General features: G+C 44.9%; 1 protein-coding gene across 9 annotated transcripts in view; it reads right to left on the bottom strand.

The window, feature by feature from the left end:
• EPB41L4B (erythrocyte membrane protein band 4.1 like 4B) overlaps positions 1–26,679 on the bottom strand; it is a 148,361-nt gene that overhangs the window by 106,178 nt on the left and 15,504 nt on the right. For all 9 annotated transcript variants that reach the window (XM_054658372.2, XM_016961406.4, XM_016961408.4 and 6 more), the window contains exon 2: positions 1,209–1,313. In XM_054658372.2, coding sequence (XP_054514347.1) covers positions 1,209–1,313 — 105 coding nt within the window. The remainder of the gene's footprint in view (positions 1–1,208; positions 1,314–26,679) is intronic.

Genomic DNA, 26,679 nt, shown 5'->3' with positions numbered 1-26,679 from the left:
CATCCTGATCAGGGAACCCAGACTTTAATACACTGTCTAAAATAGTGCTTCCCCTCCCCCCCAGTCCACCCTTTCCTCGCCTTTATTTTTCTTGACTCCTATTACCATCTGGCATATGACATATCTATGTGCACTGCTTTATCCGCAATGCTCAGCACAGGGCCCAGTGCATAATGGGCACTCCATAAATAGATTTAGATTGTCGAATAAATTATCTTTGAAACCCCAAGCTAGATTTTGTTGGGAAGGGGAACTATGAAGTCATTCCTGCTTTTAAAAAGAGTGGGTCTGAGCTTTGTGGAGTTCACTCATTCTAACATCTCCACTGTGAACAGTTCTGTCTCAGGCAAAGTAAGTAAAGTGCTGACCTAACACAGCTTCCTGGAACCTGCAAGATGGTTCTCGGCAACAGCAAGACCTGCTCCGACCCCATCCACCCCCAACCCCACTAAGCCTGGCTGGCATTCAGCTCCGTTCACAGCACCTGCTCTCTACCCAGCCAGACTCTGCAAGAAGATGGTGGCACAGCCTCTTCTGCTGGTTAAAAATAAAAGCAGCACCATTAGAAGAGTTTCTTTCTTTTCCTTTTTTTTTTTTTTTTTTTTGAGACAGGGTCTTACTCTGTCACCCAGGCTGGAATACAGCCACTAGGGAGGCTGAGGTGGCAGGATCGATTGAGCTCACTGCAGCCTTGACCATCTGGGTTCAATCAATCCTCCTACCTCAGCCTCCCTAGTAGCTGGGACTTCAGGCACATGCCACCATGCCTGGCTAATTTTTGTATTCTTTGTTGAGATGGAGTTTCACCTTGTTGCCCAGGCTGGTTTTGAACTCCTGGACTCAAGCAATCCACCTGCCTCAGCCTCCCAAAGTGCTGGGATTACAGGCACAAGCCACTGCCCCCAGCCTAAAAGAACTTCTATAATGATGTTTCTTCTTTCTACCTTTTCTAGAAATGTGCCTATAATGCATCCCTAATGAATCCCATTCACATCCTCTCCTGGTTACTGGCCACCTCAAGGGTGAGGCATCCTACAAGCATTGTGACGCATGGCACCTGGGCACCACAACCTCCATCCCAATGCCTGTTACTGGCACAGTATCACAGTTTTAGTCTTGTTTTTCTCTACCCATTTCTAGCAACTGTGGACGTGCAATTAGCAATGAAAAGCCAATCTGTTCTGAAATGAATCAAAGCAATAACCTACCGCAACCTGGGCAGAGTCGAGGAACTGGAGGCCAAAGTAATCTGTTTCCACAAGGTCCAAGTGGTACACAATCTGATCAAACAAATCCTGGCCTTTGGCATGTTTCTGGAAGACAATTGGGAAGATGAAAAAACTTAGGGTGAGACAGCTAGATAAGAAAAAAAAGGTTAAAAAAAACCCACTTCTCTTTGTAAATTGCATACATGTCAGCACACACAAATTTTTAAATTTGTAATTAGTTTGATTATAAGGGTAATACAAACTCATGATTAAAGAAACTCAAATGCCACATAATAGCATAAAGTTAAGAATCTAGATAACCCTGTTAACTTTTGCTAGTCTCTTCTTACAAAAAGAATACTTTTTGGATGAATACCTACATGGGAAGATAAGCTTTGCCAAAATCAGACACGCTTGAAGAAGGGTGTAACAGGGCCTTACTCTAGCGTAGCAAAAGCTGGGCTGTTTCTCAATGCAGGCAACCTTACTTAGGAAAGAAAGCTCATCCTCTGAAATTGGCTCTTCCAGTCTTCCGATTTCACAAAGTAGGTAACCAAGTCTCAGGGAAACCCAAAGACCTGCTGGAGGTCACAGGCCATAACCAGGACTCAAACTCAAATTCCAGGTTCATGCCAAGGTTTTGACTATGTGGTATACACATGGGGCATGAGCACAAGAAAGCAGTCGGAGAAACAAGGGGTCAAGTCCTGCATCTGCCACTTGACTTCGTACAAGTCACTCCTCCTAACGTTTCTATTCCTGCCCCTGTAAAACGGGCCTCAGGATACCTACTCTCCCCACCTCTCCTTGGGAAAACTGAGAGAGAGTCTGAATGAGAAACCACCACAAGGATACTGAAGTCTCTGACAAATGAAAAGGCTTCTTAATAGTCACCCAAGCGGAGCAGACACACTTCTCAGATAAAACGACATCATTGTCAATGGATCCAAACACAAATATGCTTAAATCTAAGTGCCATAATCACAAAGAAAAAAAAAACCAACTCCATAGGATGACTCGGTGGCAACTCCTTATTATGGAAACTGGTAAAGAAAGGGAAAGAATCCAGCACTGACTCTCCCTTTAACTGCAGCACTGGGTAACCTAAGAGTAGACGGCAGCATATGCAAAAATTAATTCAAAGTGCATCAAAGACCTAAATGTAAGAGCTAAAACTATAAAACTCTCAGAATAAAACACAGGCATAAAGCCTCATGACTTTGAGTTAGACAATGATTTCTTAGCTATGACACCAAAAGCACAAGCAACAAAAGAAAAAATAAACTGGACGTCATCAAAATGTGAGACTTTTTTTTTTTTTTTTTTTTTTGCTTCAAAGGACATCGAGACATGAAGTGCAGACAACCCAGATGGGAGAACATGTCTGCAAATCTAGATTTTTAATCTAGAATATATAAAGAACTATTACAGCTCAATAATAAAAAGACAAGTATCCAATTTAAAAATGGACAGAGGGTACACAGAGCTAGTTCCCCCCAAACATACAAATGGTCAATAAACACATGAAAAGATGCTCAGCATCACTAGTCATGAGGGAAATGCAAATCAAAATTACAATCAAATACTATGTCACACTCACTAGGATGGCTGTAATTAAAAAGGCCGGGCACAGTGGCTCATGCCTGTAATCCCCACAATTTGGGAGTCTGAGGCAGGCGGATCACTTGAGATCAGGAGTTCAAGACCAGCCTGGCCAACATGGTGAAACCCTGTCTCCACTAAAAATACAAAAATTAGCAGGGTATGGTGATGGGCACCTGTAATCCCGCTATTCGGGAGGCTGAGGTCGGGGAGGTGGAGGTTGCAGCGAGCCGAGATTGTGCCACTGCACTCAGCCTCGGCGGTAGAGCGAGACTCCGTCTCATAAATAAATAAATAAATAAATAAATAAATAAATATAAAAAAAGGCAGATCATAACAAATGTTGGAGAAGTAGAAACCCTCATATACTGCTGATGGGAATGTACAACTGTGCAGCTGCTCTGGAAAATAGGCTGGCAGTTCCACAAATGGCTAAACATAGAGTTAGTTACCACATGACCCAACAATTCTACTTCTAGGTAAGAGAAATGAAAACATATGTTCACGTAAAAACTTGTACACAAATGCTCATAGCAGTATTATTTATAATATTCAAAGGTAGAAACAACCCAAATATCTATCAACTGATGAATGGATCAACAAAAGACAGTATAACTGTACAATGGACTATCATTTGGCCGTAAAAAAGAATGAAGTGCTGATATGTGCTTCCACATGGAGGGACCTAGGAAACACTATGCTAAGTGAAAAAAGCCAGACACAAGGAGCCACCACACATCATATGATCCATTTATAAGAAACCTCCAAAGGAGGGAAATCTATAGAGCCAGAAATTAGATTAGTGGTTGCTTCGGGCAAAGGGGTTTGGGGGACGACAGCTAAGGGGAGTATAGTTATTTGTAGGGGGAAGGGGGATTTAAATGAAATGTTCTAAAATTGCTTGTGGTGACAGCTGCACAACTCTGTGAATACACTAAAAGCTGCTGGATTGTACATTTTAGATAGGCAAACTGTATGACACGTGAATCTAAAGAAAGCTTTTAAAAACAGTAGGTGGGTGGAGTTTTTCTTTATTGAAGTATTTCAACAAATAAATGAAGAAATAACAGAACTGCAATATCATCACTTTGCAACCCCTAACGGGTAGTAGGTTCTAAGCACTGAACATCAGTGGCTACTAACATCACAACAGGAGACAAACAGACATTACGTACCTCCTGATAAGAACACCCCATCACCTAAGATGTAACCTTGCTCCCCAACCTCTCTCTCCGCAAGATTTAGCCTGTGAGAACCACTCAGGACAAATGATCTCATTTCTTTTTTTTTGAAATGGAGTTTTGCTCTTGTCGCCCAGCCTGGAGTGCAGTGGTGCAATCTTGACTCACTGCAACCTCTGCCTCCTGGATTCAAGCGATTCTGCTGCCTCAGCCTCCCGAGTAGCTGGGATTACAGGCGTGCGCCACCAAGCCCGGCTTATTTTTAGTAGAGACAGGGTTTCACCATGTTGGCCAGGCTGGTCTCAACTCCCGACCTCAAGTGATCCGCCCACCTCAGCGTCCCAAAGTGCTGGGATTACAGGCGTGAGCCACCGCGCCCGGCCAAATGATTCCATTTCTTTCTTCAACAAGCAGAATATAGGGAAGAGAAGAGATAGAGGGGATACCTACAGATTAAAAGAGATTTAAAATACACTTTTTTCTTAAAGGCAAAATGAAAATGCAACGTCTACAGATGCACACTTGGGTGACAAAACTGGAGAAGAACAAGGAAGCAGCCACAATAAAGTCAGGGTAATTGTTGATCTTGTGGCAAGGTTACACTAAGGGCTTCTGGGCGGTGGGCAGGGTTCTCCCCTGACTTGTGTAGTGTTACCAGGATGTCTGCCTTCTTGTAACCCAGTAAACTGGGTACCTTTGTTTCCTTTGTGCAGCTGTATTTGTGTGACACACATAGCAGCAGTAACACAAAGTAAAAACAAAGAATGAAAACCGCATCATGGGATTACAGCCTTCAGGCTCTTTCCTTCCTCGACATACTCCTCCGAAGGCAACAGGTCAACAGAAGCAGAAGGCAGGATATGCAACTGGAGAAAGGAGGCTGGGGGGATGAGACGGCCTCATCTCTCCACCACAGGGACGCAGAACCACGATACATCAACACTCCAGAATACTGTTCAGCCATTATACAAGATAATTACGAAGATGAGATAAAAAACAAGGAAAATTTTAATGACAATGTTAGGTAAACAGACTTTAAAGGAATAAGCAAGCTGTGATTGCAACTAAATAAAAATACATATGTGTTATGTACATAGACTGCTTGATAAAAACAGGAAATTTGCTAAAATGAAAATAGTTGTACAGATGCTCCTTATGATGGGATTACATCTCAATAAACCTATTATAAGTTGTAAATGCACTTAAGGCCAGGCATGGTGGCTCATGCCTCTAATTCCAGTACTTTGGGAGGCTTAGGCTGGAGGATTGCTTGAGGCCAGGAGTTTGAGATCAGCCTGGGCAACATAGCAAGACCCCATCTCTACAAAAAAGTAAAAAAAAAAAAAATTAGTTGGGCATGGTGGCATGCATCTGTAGTCCTAGCTACTCAGGAGGCTGAGGCAGAAGGCTCACTTGAAGTTCAAGGTTGCAATAAGCTGCATTGTACCTCTAGCCTGGGTGACAGAGTGACACCTTGACTTAAAAAAAAAGAAAAGAAAAAACGCACTTAATACACCTAACCTACTGAACATCACAGCTTAACCTAGCCTACCTTAAACGTGCTCAGCAAAAATCATTGAACGCAAAGCCTATTCTATGATAAAGTATTGAATATCTCACGTAATTTATTGAATAATGTACTGAAAGTGAACAACAGAATGGTTGCATGGGTACCCAAAGTACGGTTTTCACTGAATGCATTATTACTTTCACACCATCATAAAGCCACAGAATCCTTAGTCAAACCACTGTAAATTGGAAACCATCTATATTAGGATGAAGCATAGAGAAACCGCAGATGGCTTTGTTCCCAAGTTTTTTGTTTGTTTTAGACAGGGTCTTGCTCTGTCGCCCAGGCTGGAGTGCAGTGGCAGCATCATAGTTCACTGTAGCCTTGAACTCCTGGGCTCAAAGGATCCCCCTGCCTCAGCCTCCCCAGTAGCTAGGATTACGGGCACACCCCACCCCACTGGGCTAATTTTAAAATATTTTGTAGAGGTGGGGTCTTGCTATGTTGCCCATGGTGGTCTTAAACTCTGGGCTCAAGTGATCCACCTCAGCTTCCCAAAGCACTGAGATCGGAGGCGTGAGCCCCCACGCCTGGCTTCTCCCCAAGTTTTAACAGTGATCTTCTGGCAGTTGTCAGAGACCAAATACAATTTCTTAAAAATCACCATTCTGGTACTTTTCCTTCTTGACCTTAACAACCCACCCTTTGGATATTTTTTTCCCTATTACTATCCATTGCCACTGGCTCTACACAATACCTATTATCATGGCTCAAGTGCTTCATTAGAGAATCTGCTAGTGGGACAGAACTAGTTAAGTAACACTTTTAGCAGCAGGATGTGGCAGAAAAATTGGGCCAGGAGGAAGCAAGAAACCTGTGCTCTAGTCCCAGATGCACCACCAACTGCGACCTTAAGCAATTCACAATTTCCCCAAATCCATATCGCCAACCCAGACTTATCCTGCAGCAGCAAATCTGCCATGGTGCCCTGAATACACAGGGCCACCAAAACTCAAATGGCCCCAAATCCAACCCGTTCCCCACCTGCATCTGTTTCGGTTCTGGGCTGACCATCCCATCACACAGAGTATTAACTGAACCATCACAGCTCTACTTACGTAAAATGAAGAGGGTTAGCCTAAGTTTCTGTCTAGGTCATTCCAAATCTCACTTTTCTGATGTTTCTAAAATGGCTCTTAGTGTAGAAGGGGCTCGAGGTGGAGGTTGGGAAAGGGATCTTTCAAGGGATGGCAGGTCCCTCCTGCCATGCTAGACGCTCACTGAGCTGGCTCGGAGGTGGAAGACAGCAGGGGCTGGGGGATAGGTATCATCTTTACTCAACTCTGATGCTTTTTTAAATATATCTGTAACTGCCCCTCCCATACGTCCCCCAAGTATGTTCTTTGTTTGCTACCTTCTGCTGGAAGAGAGAATTCCCAACAGCCCTTTCCAGCTTCAAGAATAATCTGGTTAAATTATGAGGGCTGGAATGGAGGGATCCTCCAAACAGGGGTCTCCAGTGGGTTACCAGGTAGAATGAAGACAAGGTGATCAAGGTCACTGCCCTTGAAACCACCATCTCTCACTCTTCCCAGCCTGCAGTGTCCCCTCTCAAAACTAAGAAAGCTCCAGGTAACTTACTTTGCCTGCACCACCAGCCTGGACACCCCACCCGGGGCAACCCCTACAAATCTGAGATGACACAAACTGTCATTTCAGGCTTAGCCCAAACATTCCGTCTTTCAGGAGCCTCCCCAACTCTACTCCCGCCCCCGGAGAAGTAAGTGCTCCCTCCTCAGCATTCCCGTAAGCAGGTGTGTGCCTTAAGTATATACATACTCATCACACTGTACTGCAGCTGCCTGTGCTCCTGTGTCAGAATCCTACTTCTGACTGAGAGCACTCCCTCCCTGAGGACAGGGACCAGCTGTGTTCATCTGAGTACCCACATCTCTGTCCCTCCATCCCCAAAGCACAGTGCCTGGCTGGCACACAGCAGGCGCTCCATAAATGACTATTATATGCAGGGGAGGGTAGGTGGGTAGGTAGGTGGGTGGGTGGGTGGATGGGTGGATGGGTGGATGGATGGATGGATGGATGGATGGGTGGGTGGATGGATGGATGGATGGATGGGTGGATGGATGGGTAGATGGATGGATGTGAATGGAAGGATAGATAGCAGCAGGAGGTGGGTAAGATCTGGGGCCAAGAAAGAGATGTTCTGGATGAGCCATGCTACAACACTGACAACAGACTGGTGGTGCTCTACCAGCAGAAGGCCTAAAAAAGAGGATACACGCATTAAAATCTTTTCAAATGAAGTATTCCATGAACAAGCACCTAGGGAACTGTGTGCACTGCCAAAGCTGTTTACCTAAGCATAATTTTGTTGCCATTATGCGACGCGTTGTCTAGTGGTTATAACAGAAGACGAGTTACTGTGACGAGCCTGGAAAGCCATTTCTTGCTGCCTTATCGTTACCCAGGTCTCCCTCTCTGTGACGAATTCATCCACTCATTTAACAAATATTTGCCAATTGCTCATCAAGTCCCAACCACCATTCTGGGTGTTGCAGACACAACTCACGTTACTCCCTCACTATGGGAAGCCCTATAGGAACTAAAGGAAGTTCTCACTGAACAAGTACTTCTTGAGGGGCCAAGTCATCCAAAACAGGGTTGAAACGCAAACCCAGAGGTTGCAACACCATTTCCCTCCCTGCCTTCTTAAGCAGAATGTACTGAATGTGACAGCTAAGTTGGGATCCCCGTTCTGAAATGCAATAATGCTCCATCTCCTTCCAGACTTGTATGGTGAGCTGTTCCCAAACACAGTAGACTCCAGAGAGCTCCTACCTTTGAGTTCTTGCATCAATGTTTTCTAGTTTTTCTGCCAACACATTAACTTTTCCCAAAGACCAACAACTGGTGTTTTTGAGTCAGTCTATGTCTCTGTAGCAGCTCCTTCTGATGACATGAGCTAAAAATAACCCAGCTCATTAAAATCATGTGTAAAATAAGAGTACATAGTTGCCAGTGAAAGACTGGGGCAGGCAGGCAGCAAGCAGGACAAGGGATGGACATTGGGATATCTTTGCTGGCCAGCCTGAGATTCTCATTTTGCTTATTCACTGGTTCCTAGCTGTGCTCCTGATAAGGGAGACTGCTGGACAGCTGATGTCTTAACTGCCCCCCAAAATAAATGAACTATCCTGACCTTCTTAGGTAAGATGCTGCTGACAATGTCTGACTGCAACCTGACCCAGGTGCAACATTAACAGGTCAGACCTGGTCCCGGAAGAACAAAGAAGATAGAAACCAACCCATCAAATCTCATTAGTCTCAATAGCATAAGATGCCAGCCATCCCAGGCAGGTTTGAAAGGAGGAAATAAGCTGTATGTGAGCGTGCCAGTCAGATGTATACATCCTACTTGTGAAGTGAATTGCAAAAGCACGGTGCCTATGCAGTCAAAGTGATCTCAGGAACCATCTCCTTGAGGGTAAACGTGGCTCCCCTTTATCTACCTGCCCCACATCCATCAGATGATGTGACTTTCTTTTTTGAGACAGGGTCTTTACTGTTACCCCGGGTGGATTACAGTGGTGCCATCATGGCTAACAGCAGCCTTGATCTCCTGGGCTCAAGCGATCCTCCCACCTCAGCCTCCCGAGTAGCTGAGACCACAGGTGCACTCCACTATGGGGTCCCACTATGTTGCCTAGGCTGATCTTAAACTCCTGGGCTTAAGTGATCCTTCTACCTCAGCCTCCCAAAGTGCTGGGATTACAGGTGTGAGCCACCAATCCTGGCTGGCAAGTCTTTCTGTGGCCAGCTTCGGGAAGGCCTCTTCCCTTCCATCTCCATTACAGCTCAAGTCATGTCACTTTGTACCTGGACTACAGCAACAGGCCCCTAAGTGGTCCCATGCTACAGTTTGAATAACGGCGTCCGTCCAAATTCATACATTGAAAACTAATATCCAGTGTGATGGTACTAAGAAGTGGGGCCTTCAGGCCCCATCACTAGGGCTCTGCCCTCAGGAATGGGACTAGTGCCTTTATGAAAGACATTGAAGCCAGCAGCCTTGCCCCTGCTGCTGCGTGAGGATGCAGCAACAGGGTGCCATCCACAAGTACCTCACCAGTCACTGAATCTACCGGCTCTGTGATCTTGGATATCCAGGCCCCAGAACCGTAAGAAAAAGTTTCTGGGCCAGGCATGATGGCTCACGTCTATAATCCCAATAGTTTGGGAGGCCAAGGCAGGAGGTTCGCTTGAGTCCAGGAGTTCCAGACCAACCTGGGCAAGACAGGGAAACCCCATCTCTACAGATAATAAAAAAAACTAGGGCCAGGCACAGTGGCTCACGCCTGTAATCCCAGCACTTTGGGAGGCCGAGGCGGGCGGATCACAAGGTCAGGAGATCAAGACCATCCTGGCTAACACGGTGAAACCCTGTTTCTACTAAACAAAATACAAAAAATTAGCTGGGCGTGGTGGCGGGCACCTGTAGTCCCAGCTACTCGGGAGGCTGAGGCAGGAGAATGGAGTGAACCCAAAAGGCGGAGCTTGCAGTGAGCCGAGATCGTGCCACTGCACTCCAGCCTCGGTGACAGAGCGAGACTCCGTCTCAAAAAAAAAAAAAAAAAAAAAAGGCTGGGTGTGGTAGTATATGCCTGTAGTCCCAACTACTCAAGAGGCTGAGGTGGGAGGATCACTTGAGCCCAGGAGGTTGAGGCTGCAGTCAGCTGTTCATGCCACTGCACTCTAGCCTGGATAACACAGCAAGACCTTGTCAAAAAAAAAAAAAAAAAAAAAAAAAAGGAAAGGAAGGAAAAAGAAAGGAAAGAAAGTTTCTGTTGTTTATAATTTACCCAATCTAAGGTATTTGGTCACGGTAGCCCAGAAGGACTAAGACACCCACCCCCCCAGTGGGTCCCTCCTGACACCCACCTTTCCTGTGTTTGCCAGAATGGTCTTTCCGTAAACACAGCCCTCGTCTTAGTCACTTCTCTGCTCAAAAAACATCCACCAGAGAATAAAGTGCAGGTTCCTCAGCCTGGTGTCAGGGACTCTGCACCCATCAACCCTGCCCAACCTAATTCAAGTTTTATCCCTCCCAGGACCCTACATGTACCCTAGGCTCCGGTCAAACTATGAAGCGTGTTGTTCTCCAAATACAAGGCCCACCCCACCATACACAGCAGGCCCCGCCTCTCAGGCTTGGCTCGTGTCCTTCCTTTGCCTAGGATGCCCTTCTCCCGCACCCCCATTCCTTTCTCCACCTGCAGCAAGCCAGTTTCCAGGGCCAATTTCAAGTAACACTCTTCATTATTCAGCTTCCTTGTTGGCAGCACCCTGCCCTATTCATATTTGCTTCTCTGCCAGCTGACATTCTGAGGCTCAATAAACATAAACACTAATGTGGATTAAGGAGAATCCTCAGTTCCTACAACAGTCTTCAAACAACTCACTTTTCAGAAGCCTGATCTGCCTGGTCCAAATCCACTGGAATTCTCTGTAGCTGGCCAGGACCTGGATGCAGAACCCTGTTACTCCTGTCATCCCTTCCAGACCCCTCGTCTGTCCTAATGCACACTAGGACACTGATGTTTTGGAAGCCATATCTCACTATGGCCTATCCTTGTGGCTAACAAAATGCTATGCCTTTTATGTACAAAATGCTAACAAGTCCTAGGTTAGAAAACAACCAAAATAGTTGTAGTGATGGTTTCTAACCCCAAGTGCAGGCTTTGCATTTGTTCCAACTAAATTGCATCCTATTTAAATTGGCCTATGATCTATCCTATTAAGAACATTACAAGTCTCAGTTTGTTATTCCACTTATCAGTGATTGATACCTGTTTTATGGCACGTGGGAAATCTGCTAAGCAGGTCTGACGTGGGGAGTGGTGGTGCTGGGGTATCTTTCTGTTCTTCGACAGTACCTAACGGCACCTGTCCGATGGTAACTTCAAACCCAGGCATGACCGCACACAGCTGTACCACATGGGGCTGTGCCCTGGGACTCTGTGAGGCAGAAATGGTGGGTTGGAAACTAGTTCTACCACTTCTCTAGCAATATGACCATGGCCTTAGGCACCTCCAAGTTTTGGAGTACTCTCATCTGCCCTGTCACTCTTGCTAAATCATGCTAATAACGAAAAAGCAAGATAGCAAATGAGCATACACTGCGCCCTGTGGTGTTCTACACAAAGGAATTATTGTGACTTTCATCGAAACCTATTTCTCCCACTTGTCCACAGGAATAACATGGTGTGCTCTTTGTCAGATGCTTAATAAAAATAGAGGTATGTGAAGTTTAGTAATTTCACTGAAAGAAAAATTGAGGTTAGTCTGGTTTGGGGACTTTTGTAAACCCATGTTCATCCCTAGAGATCAATTCCTTCTTTTCCCAGTCCTTAAACACCCCTAGTTTAAATTGCTGTCCCAGAGCTCCACCTGGGATCAGCAGTTGGCTTCCCAGCCAGCAGTTCCCAGAAGGCACCAACCTCAAGGCCTGTTTCAGCTATTTCTAGGAAGTGCTGATTTCATGATTAGTTACCAGCTCTGCTCTCCCCCCAATAACTTGCCACTTTCTATGAGCCTTGGCAGGAAACTAGCCATATATATATATATATATACACACACACACATACATATATATACCTCACACACACACACACACCCCCCCCACCAAGTGGCCCAGGAATTCCCATTGCCAACACTGCTAAGCCGTCATAAACAAATATGAACTGTTTACTCTTGGACATCATAAATACAAATATCTGAAATTACCAAATAAGTTACCTTAACATTTCATCATGAGTAAGAAATACCATCTCAGCCATCAGCAAGATTTGGTGACTCAAAACTAGAACACGATGATGCAAAGACCATGCAGAAGTGTCCATGGTCTACTGGACTTATGGCCAGGCTGTCCAGCTTATAAATTTCACCTCCCAGTTGAAGGGTGCCTCAATGTCACAAAGGTTCTATGACCCCATTTCGCAGATGAGACTGAGCCTCAGGGAAATTACATCATCAGTTCATACCGCTTATAAGTAGCAGAACTATAATAGGGGCCCAGCCTTCCTGATTTTTAGGACAGAGTTCTTTCTATCTCATCCCACTACCTCTCTAGCCATCTCATTCACCTTTTTAGCTCCAAGCACATACAATATGCCTTGCAAACAAGAAATATTTCTTAAGCCCAATTTAACACATACATACTGAAAGCCTACTCCACGCATGGTCTTGGCTAGGGTTGGGATACAAGGCCACACACAGTCCAACAAACAGATCTCACGGTGGGGAGGCAATTCCCAATTCCCACTTAGTCTGAAGGGCAGGAAAGCTGCAGCACAGGGAAAGCAGATTATTTGCTCACAAACTAACACAGAGGCCAAGACGCTGTAGTGAGAAGGGACATCAACAGTCTAGGCGGCTCCTGGAAATTCAATTCTGGTAAAACAGAGCACATGTTATTAATTTCCTGACTTGCCAGGCTAACAATCTCTTAGAAATCAGAGGAAGCAACAAAACAACTGTCCTTAATTTTGATCAACAAGGAAGTAAGAACAATCTTAGAAGAAAGTGACTGCCTGTCATCTTGGTGTGCGAGTCCGTGGAAGGAGGCATTGATGATCAGTTCCACGGATGACCAGGGTCCTCCTCACTCCATGGGCAAGGGGCTTCCAATGTGCTGTAGGAGGCCCAGACAGGCAGATTCTAGGCTCAACTGTTCCACCACAGAACCATAGTCGCACTGGCTTCGACTCACGGAGGGATCAATTTAAAACACTGAGACTTTGTGTTGCATTATTGATCAGCTATTGATCAGCCTCTGTTCCAGGCCAATAAACTGTCCTTAGGCCATGCTGCATTTAGATCTCTGCAGAGATTCAAAGCGCTCATTTCTTCCTTTAACAGCATCTCCTTCACAGGGCTGCTATGAGGACTGTGTGACCCCACTGGTCACATTCCTATGAACCCTCTTTCAATCAACACAGAACACCTAACATCTGCTAGGGACCTCAATTCCTGTCTACCTATAGCTCTGTCCAAACATGTCTAACACCAGTGATTCAATAGTTTACGAATGGGTTTCCCATTTATTCCTCAAGATGCTCACTAAAGCCAAGGATACCTAAAGCTACTTGATTCTGGCTGCCCTGAGACTTGGTTTCACCCATCACTTTTTCTGGTCACAATACTAGCAGACACACTGGCTAATATATTATCCCTACTGACAGGGACATTAACAAAATATCAGGCAGCCTCCCTAACACAAAGGTCCACTGGACAAACTTCTTTTAAAGTTTGTATTGGGAGCCTCCCACTGTTGCCATTATCATCAGGCAAGGCAAGTCATGTAAACTGTCACAGTGCGCTTGCCCAATTGAGTCCACTCAAATCCCTCATGAATGGGAATGGGAGGCAGGAGATACCCTGAATGACCTCTAAGGCAGGTGCCTCCCATCCCAGTGGCTTCCATCTTACACCAAAAGACAAGCAAGTACATGGGGACTTAAAAAGTACCAGGTAGCCAAATACCTAAGGTGTCAGTTTCAGTATTATTCTTTTAAACTGTGGAGCTTACAAACATGGCTGCAATTCTCTGACACTCTTATCAAGAGAGGGGGTCTCTGTCCTTTTCCCTTGAATCTGGAAGAGCCTGTCACTGCATCAACCAAATCAAATATGGTGTTAATGATGTTCTGCGATTTCCAAGGCTAGGTGACAGTTCTCCTAGGAAGCTTGCTCTGGAAGAGCCAGCTACCATGTTTTACAGCACTAAGCACTGGGGGAGTGTGTTATGCAACAAAAGATTACCAGAATGAAAACCATATATATACACAGATACAGTGTGTATGCATGGTATTGTATGCGTACATAAAAGATTTTGTATTTATGATGTTTTTCATAATTTAAAAAATGTTTCTTCTTAAGACATCCCCACAGCATGACCTTAACTTAGGTTTCATTTGCTTGAAGACAAGGAAGCAGAATAAACATATGCATTCTTTTTTTTTTTTTTTCCTTGAGACGGAGTTTCACTCTTGTTGCCAGGGCTGGAGTGCAATGGCATGATCTCAGGTCACTGCAACCTCTGCCTTCTGGGTTCAAGTGATTCCCCTGCCTCAGCCTCCTGAGTAGCTGGGATTACAGGCACCCGCCACCACGCTCGGCTAATTTTTTGTATTTTTAGTAGAGATGGGGTTTCTTCATGTCAGCCAGGCTGGTCTCCAACTCCTGACCTCAGGTGATCTACCTGTCTTGGCCTCCTAAAGTGCTGAGATTACAGGGGTGAGCCACCATGCCCGGACAACATACACATTCTTTAAAAAAAAAAAAAAAAAGATAAACTAAAAACTGCTTTTTGAAGGGCACTAACTCTGTTTAGGAGAAAGATGTTAACGATATTGGACTCTCTGAGGCTGCCTTACGCTACATCACCAACTCCATATTAGAACTCAATAAACCACACTGAAAAGAGGAGAAGGGGATGTACAGATAAAAAGAACTTAAGAGACATATCTACTAGATGCAATGTGTGGTCTGTAGTAGCTTCTGGTTAAACAAACCAACTATAAAAGGTTTTTAAGATAATTGCACTAAACCCATCAAGGACTTTGTATCAGGTGACATTAAGAAATCATTGTTGGCCGGGTGTGGTGGCTCACGCCTGTAATCCCAGCACTTTGGGAGGCTGAGTCAGGCAGATCATGAGGTCAGGAGATCGAGACCATCCTGGCTAACACAGTGAAACCCCATCTCTACGAAAATACAAAAAAATTAGCAGGCGTGGTGGTGGGCGCCTGTAGTCCCAGCTACTCGGGAGGCTGAGGCAGGAGAATGGCGTGAACTCAGGAGGTGAAGCTTGCAGTGAGCCGAGATCACGCCACTGCACTCCAGCCTGGGCGAGAGAGAGTGAGACTCCGCCTCAAAAAAAAAAAAAAAAAAAAAAAATCATTGTTAGGCCAGATATGATGGCTCATGCCTATAATCCCAGCACTTTGGGAGGCCGAGGTAGGTGGAATGCTTGAGCCCAGGAGTTTGAGACCAGCCTGGGAAACACAGTGAGACCTGATCTCTACTAAAAATAAGAATTTAGCCGAGAGCAGTTCCACATGCCGGTAGTCTCAGCTACTCAGGAGACTGAGGTAGGAGGAAGATTGAGGATTGCTTGAGACCAGGAGGTTGAAGTTGCAGTGAGCCATGATCACATCACTGCATTCCAGCCTGGGCAACAGAGACCCCGTACCCCCTCAAAAAAAAAAATAATTGTTCGTTTTGTGGAGTATAATGATATTGTGGCTGTATGTGTGTGTGTGTGTGTGTATAAGTATTTATTAGTGAATATTTAAGTATTAACAGGTTAAACAATAAGTTGCCTGGGACTTGCTTTAAAATATTTCAGAATCATAAGTGGGTGTTGTGTACATGAGAGTTTCACCACACTTTCTCGATATTTTGTATATTTTTAAATCTCCATAATAAACACTTAAAACAAAATTTTGTAACGTGCAAAGGAGTTGGGGATTGGAGGGTGTCAGCACAGTGTGGGCTGAGCCCTGACTTGGAGACTCCAGGTCACTGGGTGAAGAGTCTGACATCCACGGTGATGAGGAAAGTGTTGCGAGATGCAGACAGAAAAAATTACTCCAAACCATTAACAATTAATCTCTTCCACACTGTGAAAACAAAACACAATACACAAGAGTCCTGGCACCCAACTCAGCACCCACCTACGGACGTTGAGTCACATTTTGTCCCCACGCCCCAGTGCTTGGTGCACCTTATAAAGGGGATGCACTCCTGGACTTTGTGCCTAACTTCACAGACACCACGTCCTTTTACAGCAAGAAACAAAGTATATGCAGCAATGAAAGCTAAGTTCTTAGCTTTGAACACCAAAGCTAACTTTCTACCCAAGCTAATTTTATGTAAACAATATTTTTATCCCTTAGAAGATTGCTCAGGGATACAGGATTGATTTTTGACTTTGAACTAAAGCACCATAATCCACAACCCAGCAGAATAAGAACATCACGATATGGAACAAGACAAGCTCCTCAGTGGACATACTTGGATGGCCACCCTGCCCAGGACTCAGTATTACAGGCACAAGAACATAGGAATGTTCTAGAAATCTGCACATTCAAGTCCTTCATTTTATGGATGGAAAAAGTGAGGCAAGAGGCAGGTCACACAGCCAGGCAGTCACTGCAAAACCAGAATGAAAAGCAAACCTTCTGACCCTGAGACCAATACAATTTTCCTTCTTGGGACTATGTTCAGGCGACTGTATTATGGACATTATCTGAACAGGAAAAGAAAAGGCAAGGCTCGCATTTCTGCTACTGAAAGGTTAAGAACCAAATATGCAACACCAAAAAAAACCCCCAGACAGCTCAGTGTTATAAACTCCTTGGCCATAAAAAAGTGGTTTAGGTAATTCTTTTTTTCTTTTTTTTTCTTTTTTGTGGCAAATCAGGAAAAAAACCCACAACCACCTACTACTACAGGAGAAAGAAAAAGAAAATGAAACAAATTTGTGCCTCACTAAACAGTAACATGCAATTAAAATGATGGATGTCTCTGTGCCAGAGGTTGAATTTGAAACAAGCTGCTGGAAGAAGGGCAGCCCTGAAAATAAATTGCCAAATTACTTTTTGCAGCCAGATTGCAGATTCCCCCTCCATGCAATTCTGAAAGCAAATAACTCCACATAAATAAATATGCAACAAATTCCCAGGAAATCTAGCCAAGAAACGTGAACAGAAAGGACTCACTTTGGGTGGATGACTGCCCCTACCCATCCTTGCAACTTAGGAATGTGAGAACATTTGAAAAGTAAGGCATGTCAATGCTATCTCGCACATGACGCTTCCTGAAACTTCCAAGTCCTGTAGTGACTGTTCCCCCATAAGCCATGAAGCTTCCATAGCCCTGAAATCATAGTTTTGGAATCTCATAATACACCTTATGATGCAGTGCACTGAAGACATGGACTCGGGAGTCAGCAGGTGAGAGTTTGAATCCTAACTCTATTACTCAGCTTGGGCTAAGTTTGATGTCCAGTAAATTTCTTACCTAGCAAGGATGTTATAAGGATTATATGAAATGATGATGAATTTAACAGGGCTTGGCCTGGGTTCACCTATGGGACGGGCCTGGGGATGAAGGTAGCCTCATTTTAGGTAGCATGCCTATTTACAGAAGAGGGAGGTGAGGCCAGGTGCAGTGGCTCACACCTGTAATCCCAGCACTTTGGGAGGCGGAGGTGGGAGGATCACTTGAGGCCAGGAATTCGAGATTGGCATGGGCAACACAGCCAGACCTCCATCTCTACACAAAATTTTAAAAATTATCTGGCATGGTGGCACATATTTGTAGCCCCAGTCACTGGGGAGTATGAAGTGGGAAGACTGAGTTTGAGCCCAGGAGTTTGAGGCTGCAGTAAGCTATGATCACACCACTGCAGAACGAGGCCGTGTCTCAAAAAAAAAAAAAAAATGAGGGAGGTGAGCTCATGGTGGCTAAGAGACAGGGTAGTGTTATGGGCTGAACTGTGTCACACCCCCCACCCCAAATCAATATGTTAAAGTCCTAACCCCGGTACCTTGGAATGTGATTGTGTTTGGAGACAGGGCTTTTAAAGAGGTAACTAAGCTGAAGTGAAGTTGTTAGAATGACCCTAATCCAATCTGATTGGATGACAATTGGTGTCATTATAAAAAGAGGAGATCGGGACACACAGAGACACCAGGGACACATACGCAGGGGAAAGACCACATGAAGGCAGAGGGAGAAGAGGCAGCTGGGGAGGGTCGGGGGGGATCTGCCAGCCAAGGAGAGAGGCTTCAGAGGAAACCAACCCTGCCGCACCACGATCTTGGATTCCAGCCTCCAGAATGGTGAGAAAATAAATTGCTTGCTGTTGTTTAAGGCACCCAGTCTGGGGTACTTTGTTACAGCAGTCCTAGCAAACTAACAAGAGACAAGAACACAGGCTTCAAGTTAGAGGGCAGGTTTGAATCTGGGCTCCACTACTTACAACCAGCATGACCCCAACAAAGCCCCTTCACCTTTCTGAGCTTGTTTTCTGTCTGTGAACGGAGGTGATAGCACGCATTTCCCACCGAGTGATTTGAGGATGAAATGAGAACCAGTGCAGATGCGCCATGTGGCACAGTCACGGCTGTCCACCCGCAAAGCCAGGGCCTCTGCCCAGGACCTCTGACTCTAAGCCCCAGGACTTCCCACAGCATCCCTGCGGCAATCAGGGGTCTCGCTGCATGGCAGCCCCTGGATGTTTTGCACGGTACTCCCCTGAACTGAAACTGATGGTGAGAGCTGTCCCTAATAGCCTGGATGCTTCTTGGGCCAAGGCACAGTCTTGAACCCCAAGCTCCTTGGGTCCCACTCATGCCTGGTATTCTGTACATAAGAAGCAGAACTTTAGAGCTATGTACTTGGCTCTGCGTGTAAGATTTTCAAAAAGGTGAATGAGTGGAAAAGCACATGAACTTTTTTCCTTTAACCCTGTCTATGGTGAGCTTGGCTGTTAGGGTCATAAAACTATAACTAAGGCATCACTATCCATTCATCTGATGGAGGAGTATACAAATAAAGTTGTTTTTTTATAGATAGCCTTTTTTCTTCTGGGTGAGTCAGTAGTCTTAAGAAAAAAAAAAGTCACTGCCTCTTGCAGGAAGAAGGCAGAGAATGACACGTTCAGCTGGAGAAAAGAAAGGTGTGATGCTGACAGCCTCTCCTTAGGCTTGGATTTATACAGATTATCAAGATTATTTCCCTGAGGTCTGTGGTTTGTGGTTAGGGTGAGCCACTGTGAATAGAATCTTGACTATAAGTTCACCACACAAAAAGTTAGACTTTCCTTACCCATTCACTAAGAAGAAAATTTCCCAATCATATATGATTTTTTTTTTTTTCCCGAGACAAGGTCTTGCTCTGTCACCCAGGCTGGAGTGCAGTGGCGCAATCTCGGCTCACTGCAACCTCCGCCTCCTGGGTTCAAGCAATTCTCCTGCCTCAGCCTCCTGAGTAGCTGGGATTACAGGCGCCTGCCACCACACCCAGCTAATTTTTGTATTTTTAGTAGAGACAGGGTTTCACCATGTTGGCCAGGCTGGTCTCAAACTCCTGACCTTGTGATCCACCCACCTCAGCCTCCCAAAGTGCTGGGATTACAGGCGTGAGCCACGGCGCCTGGCCCATATACGCATTTTTAAAAGCAACAACTGAATGCCAAGGAACAAGTGTTAACTGGTACTATGATGAAATATTACTTTAGAAGACACAAATAGGAAATGATTTACAGAACCAAACACCTAGGTAACGTCTCGTCATCTTTTAACTGCTAAGAGTTGACCAATTTTCGCTAACCCCAATTTTCTCCAGTTCAAGCAGAGCAAATTTATCTGGAATGGTTGAGCACACAGGGCTCCACTGTCCCAGTTATTGTCCAAAAGTATTCTTACAAAAAAAAGTACACCATGTCCAAAGGTACCCCTGCAAGAGTACCACCAGACCAGGCACTGAACCCCCCACAGTCCCTATACCTTCTAAGATACCTAGAGAAGCAAAAATAGGAGGGAATTCTGCAATGGGGTTACACATTTGCCACCCACACACCAGGCACTTTGAGGAATTCCTGCTGGATGCTGTAAGGACAGGGGACATTCTAACGAGCGAAGTGGATTATGAGGAATGGAGGTGGGCAGTCACTACACAGGTCTAGCCAACTGCCACTCCATGGGAAATCAGACCGTGCTATCAGATCTTCCAATCTTTCAAGGAAGTATACAAATGTGATTACTTATTTATTTATTTAGGTAGAATGGGAAGATTTTTAAGAACCTTGTATGGCTCTCTAGATTTTTTTGTTTGTTTCTTTAAGACAAGGTCTCACTCTGTTGCCCAGGCTGGAGTACAGTGGTGCCATCATGGCTCACTGCAGCCTTGACTTCCTGGAATCAAGCAATCCTCCCACCTCAGCCTCCTGAGCAGGTGAGACTACAGGCATGCACCACCATGCCTAGGTGACTTTTTTCCTTTATGTTGAGATGGGGGGGCGGGTCTTGCTATGTTGCCTAGGCTGGTCTTGAACTCCTGGCCCCAAGAGATTCTCTTTCTTGCCTGAGCTTCCCAAAGTGCTTGGATTATAGGCATGAGCCACGATGTGCAGCAAGTTTTGTTTTGTTTTTTTAATTGAAGCATCACATACCTAGACAAAAGTGCACAGATCATACATGTACAACTCAAAGAATCACCACAAGTGAATGTGCCTGGCAACCACCATGAAGGTGAAAATACAGAACATTTTCAGCAATACTCCTCACCCCTCGCAAAGTTCCTTGTGTGCCTCTTTCCAATTTCTACCCCTTCCTTTCCTCCCACGGGTACCACAGATTCCTCCTGCCTGTGCTGAAGTTCATACACATGGAATCATATAGCATGCCTCTTTTACAGCTGTGTGGGGATGGTCCACTCACCCCCATCCCCGCACTCACAGCAGAGCTTGCAGCTATGAACAAAGACACACCAGTGCCATAACATAACCCTACGGGGAACAGAAATAACACCCAAGTGGATTCACCACAGTGAAGAAAGGCTTCCGAGTCACAGAAGGAGGGAGGAGGCAGAGATAAGAAGAGACTAGGTGGGGCGGGGGACAAAGTCAACCGAAGAGGAGGGTCTGTTCCCAGATAAAAGGGAAAGCGAAGGGACAGGGCGGTGGCAAGTGCCAGAGGTAAGAAGCTAAAAGTTCACGGTCACCGACAGGGCAGAGAATACCCAAGTCCAGCGATTACAGCCAGGGTGGCTGGGGCCATGACAAAAACTAGCCCAAATTTTCTATCATGTTCCAAATCTTTCCCTCAATGGACCTAAATATACTATTAACAACGGCAGCACTATCCATCTCAGTGGGAGTTTGAGGGAGACTCAATTAAATGCAGCTCCAAAAAATTTTAGCGTATTCATCAATTGCTCATATAGGTTGAACAGCCGCAATTTTAACCTACAACCCCACCATCACAATCTTAAATCCATTACTTTACCTGATATTAACAGTAACCATATTTATATTATTCAATACAAATACAGGCCAGGCATGGTGGCTCATGCCTGTAATCCCAACATTTTGGGAGGCCGAGGTAGGCAGACCACTTGTGTTCACAAGTTTGAGAACAGCCTGGCCAACGTGGGGAAACCCTGTCCCTACTAAAAATATAAACATTAGCCAGGCGTGGTGATGGGCGCCCATAATCCCAGCTACTCCGGAGGCTGAGGTAGGAGAATCGCTTGAACCCCGGAGATGGACATTGCTGTGAGCCAGGATCGTGCCACTGTACTCCAGCCTGGGCGACAAAGCAAGACTTTGTCTCAAAAACAAAGAAATAAACAACAACAATAAAAAAAGCAATACAAATATAAGTGCTACAACATTATCACTATCCTATATGTGAAATCAGTTACCACTACTAACATCCATAGTGCCTGTTACTCTACTATCCCTAGGAGGACTGCCCCCACTAACAGGATTTCTACCCAAATGAGCCATCACTCAAGAACTAACAAAAAATAATAGCCTCATTATACCTATACTCATGGCCACCATAGCCCTGCTCAACCTGTAATTTTACATATGCCTAATTTATTCCACATCACTAATGATATTTCCAACAACATAAAAATAAAATGGCAATTTGAAAACACAAAACAAACCCTCTTCTTGCCGTCACTTAGCCCCACCGCCCTGAGATCCTGCATTTGCCCCAAGAGGCAACAGGCTGACTTCTCAGAAGGAGGAATCAACAAAGATTACAATTTCAAATAAACACAAAGTCAACAGAAGAGTACAGTAAACACCTGTCACTCAGCTTTGACAATGATCAACACTATGTATCATCTTTTCCTCTATTCATTCCTCCCTGGCCCACCGTTAATTTTTTTATACTTTTTTGGGGATGGTAGTAAATTGCATTTGCCTTGAAATGTACAAATCTAAGTTATCCTACTTTGACAAATGGACTGGTGTACCCCACACTCCTCTACCACTCAGCCCCTTCTCATCTCCCCAGAAAGTTCCTGGAGTCCCCTTCCTCGTCAATCCCTGAGCTTCCCTATCCCCGAGGCAACAGTTATTCTCATTTGTTTTCTCCACAGATTAGTTCTGCCAGTTCTAGAGCTGCGTGTACATGGAATCATACAGAGGCTACTCTTTTAAGGTTAATTTCACTCAGTATAATGCATATGAATTAAAAAAGCCTTCAATATGCAGTTTTGGCTAATCTCATGTAGACACATCTACATACTTCCTGTGCCATCTTATATGGGTAAGCTACAACGCGTTGAGATAAATATTTCCGATAAAAATAACCCCAACTGATACTCAGGTGGCTAAGGTGGGAGGATCTCTTGAGCCCTGGAATTCCAGGCTACAATGAGCCATGGTCGCGCCATTGTACCCCAGCGTGGGAGACTGAGCAAGACCCTGTCTCAAAAATAAATAAACAAACAACTCCAACTGGATTCAGAACCATTTTTGTCAATAAACTATTCAAGTCCTGCTTCTTCCCTTAGTCCCATGTAACAGATGCCAGTTCCTGCACCTCAAGTGCAGCAAAACAACTATGCCAGAGCTCTGGCCACCAAGAGTCAACTTTCAACATCCCCAGAGAAGCAAGTAGACCAAAACTGGGTAAAAGCATGTAAAAACCATAGAGTTCTCTGCAGATGCAAAAGACACATATTCTTACCCAAGTGGCAGTTACTCAGGGAAAGAGTGGCATCCCTGACTTAGTCTTTATCTACCTGGAGCCTGGCTTGGTTCTGTGTACACAGCGGGTCCTCAATAAATGCCTGTCTCTTCATTGCTCTCGGCCTCTCCTTGGCTGGTAGATGGTCGTCTTCTCCTGTGTCTTCACATGGTCCTCCCTCTGTACAGGTCTGTGTCCACATTTCTTCTTCTTAGATGACACCAGTCATATTGGATTAGGGCCTGCCCTGGGACCTCCTTTTAACTTAAATGCCTCTTTGAAGACCTTATCCCCAAATACAGTCACATTCTGAGGTACTGGGGGTTAGGACTTCAACAGATGAATTTGGGGAAAATGGAGGGGGCCACAATTCAGCCCCAAACAGCTACCTCCTTAGCCAAGTTGGAACTGCAGAACCTCCTCTGCCATGACTGACAGGGATGTCATCCCTGTCAGGATACTGAGGTATCCTGACCTAGGGGACTATATGAGAACTAAGAACACACCCGAAGATCCAACGTTCTCCACAGGATCTTAGAGCTTGCTGGCCAACTTCGGTCCTATGATGAGTCATAAAGGCCCAGTAATGTGACTTCTCACAGCATGGCCATTCTGGATCCTTCTGTACCAGGGTGCAGCTGCCTCCCTGGCTGCAAAGATAAGATTTCTCCTTCCCATGATGAGAACCAGATGTCCCTAAGCTTTTCCTCAAACATAAGAGACAGTGTAATATAAAGATTAAGCTTACATTTTATCACAATTAAAAAAAAGAAGCTGGGCGCAGTAGCATGCGCCTGTAGTCCCAGCTACTCAAGAGGCGAGGCGGGAGGATCACTCAAGCCCAGGAGTTCTGGGCTGCAGTGAGCCATGACCATGCCAATGTACTCTAGCCTGGGTGACTGACTGAGACCCCATCTCTAAAAAAAAAAAAGAGAGAAAAGAAAAAAAGGGGAAAAAAAGGGTATACATAGTATGATCCCATTTTTGTTGAAAAAACTTTTTTCTCCATACTTAGAAAAAAAGAGGCAAGAATATACACCAAAATGTTAATGAAGTGGTGATCACTTGGTGAAAGTGATAAATAAAAAAAAAATTTTTTTTAACTTTTTAAATCAATAATTCCTAAACATTATCAAATAAACATGTATTACTTTTATTTTTATAAGTTGTGGATTTCTTTTGGGGGGTGGGTTTTGAGAGAGCATCTTGCTCTGTCTCCCAGGCTGGGGTACAGTGGCGTGATCTCGACTCACTGCAACCTCCACCTCCCAGACTCAAGCAATCCTCCCACCTCAGCCTCCCAAGTAGCTGGGATTACAGGTGCACGCCATCACACCTGGCTGGGTTTTTTTGTTTTTGTTTTTTGTAGAGATAGGGTTTCACCAAGTTTCCCAAGCTGGTCTCAAACTCCCAGGCTTAAGCAATCCACCTACCTCAGCCTCCCAAAGTACTGGGATCAAAGGTGTGAGTCACCATGCCTGGCTGGGTTTTTTTTCTTTTCTTTTCTTTTCTTTTTGTGGAGAAGGGGTCTCTTGCAATGTTGCCCAGGCTGGTCTCGAACTCCTGGGCTCAAGCACTCCTCCCACCTCGGTCTCCCTAAATGCTAGGATTATGGTGTGAGCCACCACATCCAGCCTTTTATTTTTTTTTAAAGGCACAGAACTGATATGACCGGATAAGTTTTATAAAAAATAAAATCAGTGCTTTTCCCATCATGTTTTTTCCCTTTTTCTCTTCCTATTCAAGCAACTAGGCTGTTCTGTTCTCACTGTCTTGGGAAAGGTATGTTATAACCAAAAAAAGAAAATTAAAATTTTTTAAAGGGAAAAGAATGAAGCAGATGGATGCCGGAACCAGACTCCCTGGGTCCACCACATTCTAGTGGCAAGACCTTGATGAGGTAATTTAGCAGTTTTGCACTTCTGCTTCCTTATCCATAAAACAGGGCAGTAGCTACCTTGTAAAGATTTTGTGAGAATTAACCAAGTAAAGATACATAAAGTGCTCAGAACTGTGTCTGGCACACAGTAAGCACTACTTTGAAAAGAAACCTTTACTTGGGGTACCTCTGCCATTCTGAGTCCTTAAGACTCATTCCTCAACATTTCAGTGGTCTTAGAACGCCAGCTGGCTTCCAATACTAGATATACAATCCTATACTTGACCCCTAACATTTGAGGGAAATTCACAGCAATACTGATTCACTCCAATTAAGCCAAGAACTTTAAGCGCACAATCAACCCCAGGAATTCTGTTCTGCAGTCCCGAGGGGCACCTCTAATGATTTCTGCTCCTGGAGCCGTATCATATGTTGTTCTTATACCATAGATGAATTCTTCCTTGATGTTTCATCTTTGCCCTTCTAAAGGTCAAAGTCAACAGCAGACACCAGCAGGACAGTGCAGGGGCCAAGAGTACTTAGGCACTGTGTGTTCTCTCCTAGTTGCCTGATCTCTGTGTGCCTCAATCTCCTATATAATGAGGATAACAATAGGAACTGCCTACTCCATGGGGGGATGAGGGGTCAGAGTGAAGCCATGGAAAGGGCTTGGAACAATGTAATGGTCAATCCACTTTGAAAACATAATGCTGAGTGAAAGAAGCCAGACATAAAATGCCACATATTGCATGATTCTATTTATATGAAATACCCAGGGACAGCAAATCCAGAGAGACAGAAGACAGATTAGCGGCTGTCGGGGTTAGGAACAGGGGAGGAATGACGGCTCAACAGGTAGAGGGTTTCCTTTTGGGGTGATGACAATATTCCAGAGCCAGATAGTAATGATGGTTTCTCAACAATGTCAACGTACTAAATGTCACTAATGGTCGATTTTGTGTCACGTATATTTTACTACAATTTAAAAAATCACTTGCAAAAACTAAAAAGGTCAATAATGTCATCTATTGCTTGAATTACTACATAATTACTATAACATGTGCTAGGTCCCACCCAAGGCAAAAAAATGCCCTGCAAGCTCCTAGGAGGAGAGCGAATGCTATATGGGAGAAGTGGAGGAAGCGCGGGAAGGTGGGGTGGGGGGGTAGGAGGATGGGGGGAATGATGGGATAAGCTTCATAAATGTGGCATCATCTGAGACAGGCCCTGAAAGATGGCTACGCCCTTAAGGGATAAGAATCAGCCAATACGAAGGCAGCACAGGCCGGATGTGGTGGCCCAGGCCTGTAATCCCAGCACTTTGGGAGGCCAAAGCGGGTGGATCACTTGTGGTCAGGAGTTCAAGACCAGCCTGGTTCACATGGTGAAACCCGGTCTCTACTAAAAATACAAAATCAGCTGTGTGTGGTGGCGGGTGCCTGTAATCCCAACTACTCGGGAGGCTGAGGCAGGAGAATCACTTGAACCCAGGAGGAGGAGGTTG

Source organism: Pan troglodytes, chromosome 11 (genome assembly GCF_028858775.2).
Source record: "Pan troglodytes isolate AG18354 chromosome 11, NHGRI_mPanTro3-v2.0_pri, whole genome shotgun sequence".
In the NCBI taxonomy this organism is placed as follows: Eukaryota; Metazoa; Chordata; class Mammalia; order Primates; family Hominidae; genus Pan; species Pan troglodytes.
The sequence above is the reverse complement of the archived record's forward strand: the minus strand, read 5'-3'. Positions and strand labels throughout refer to the sequence as shown.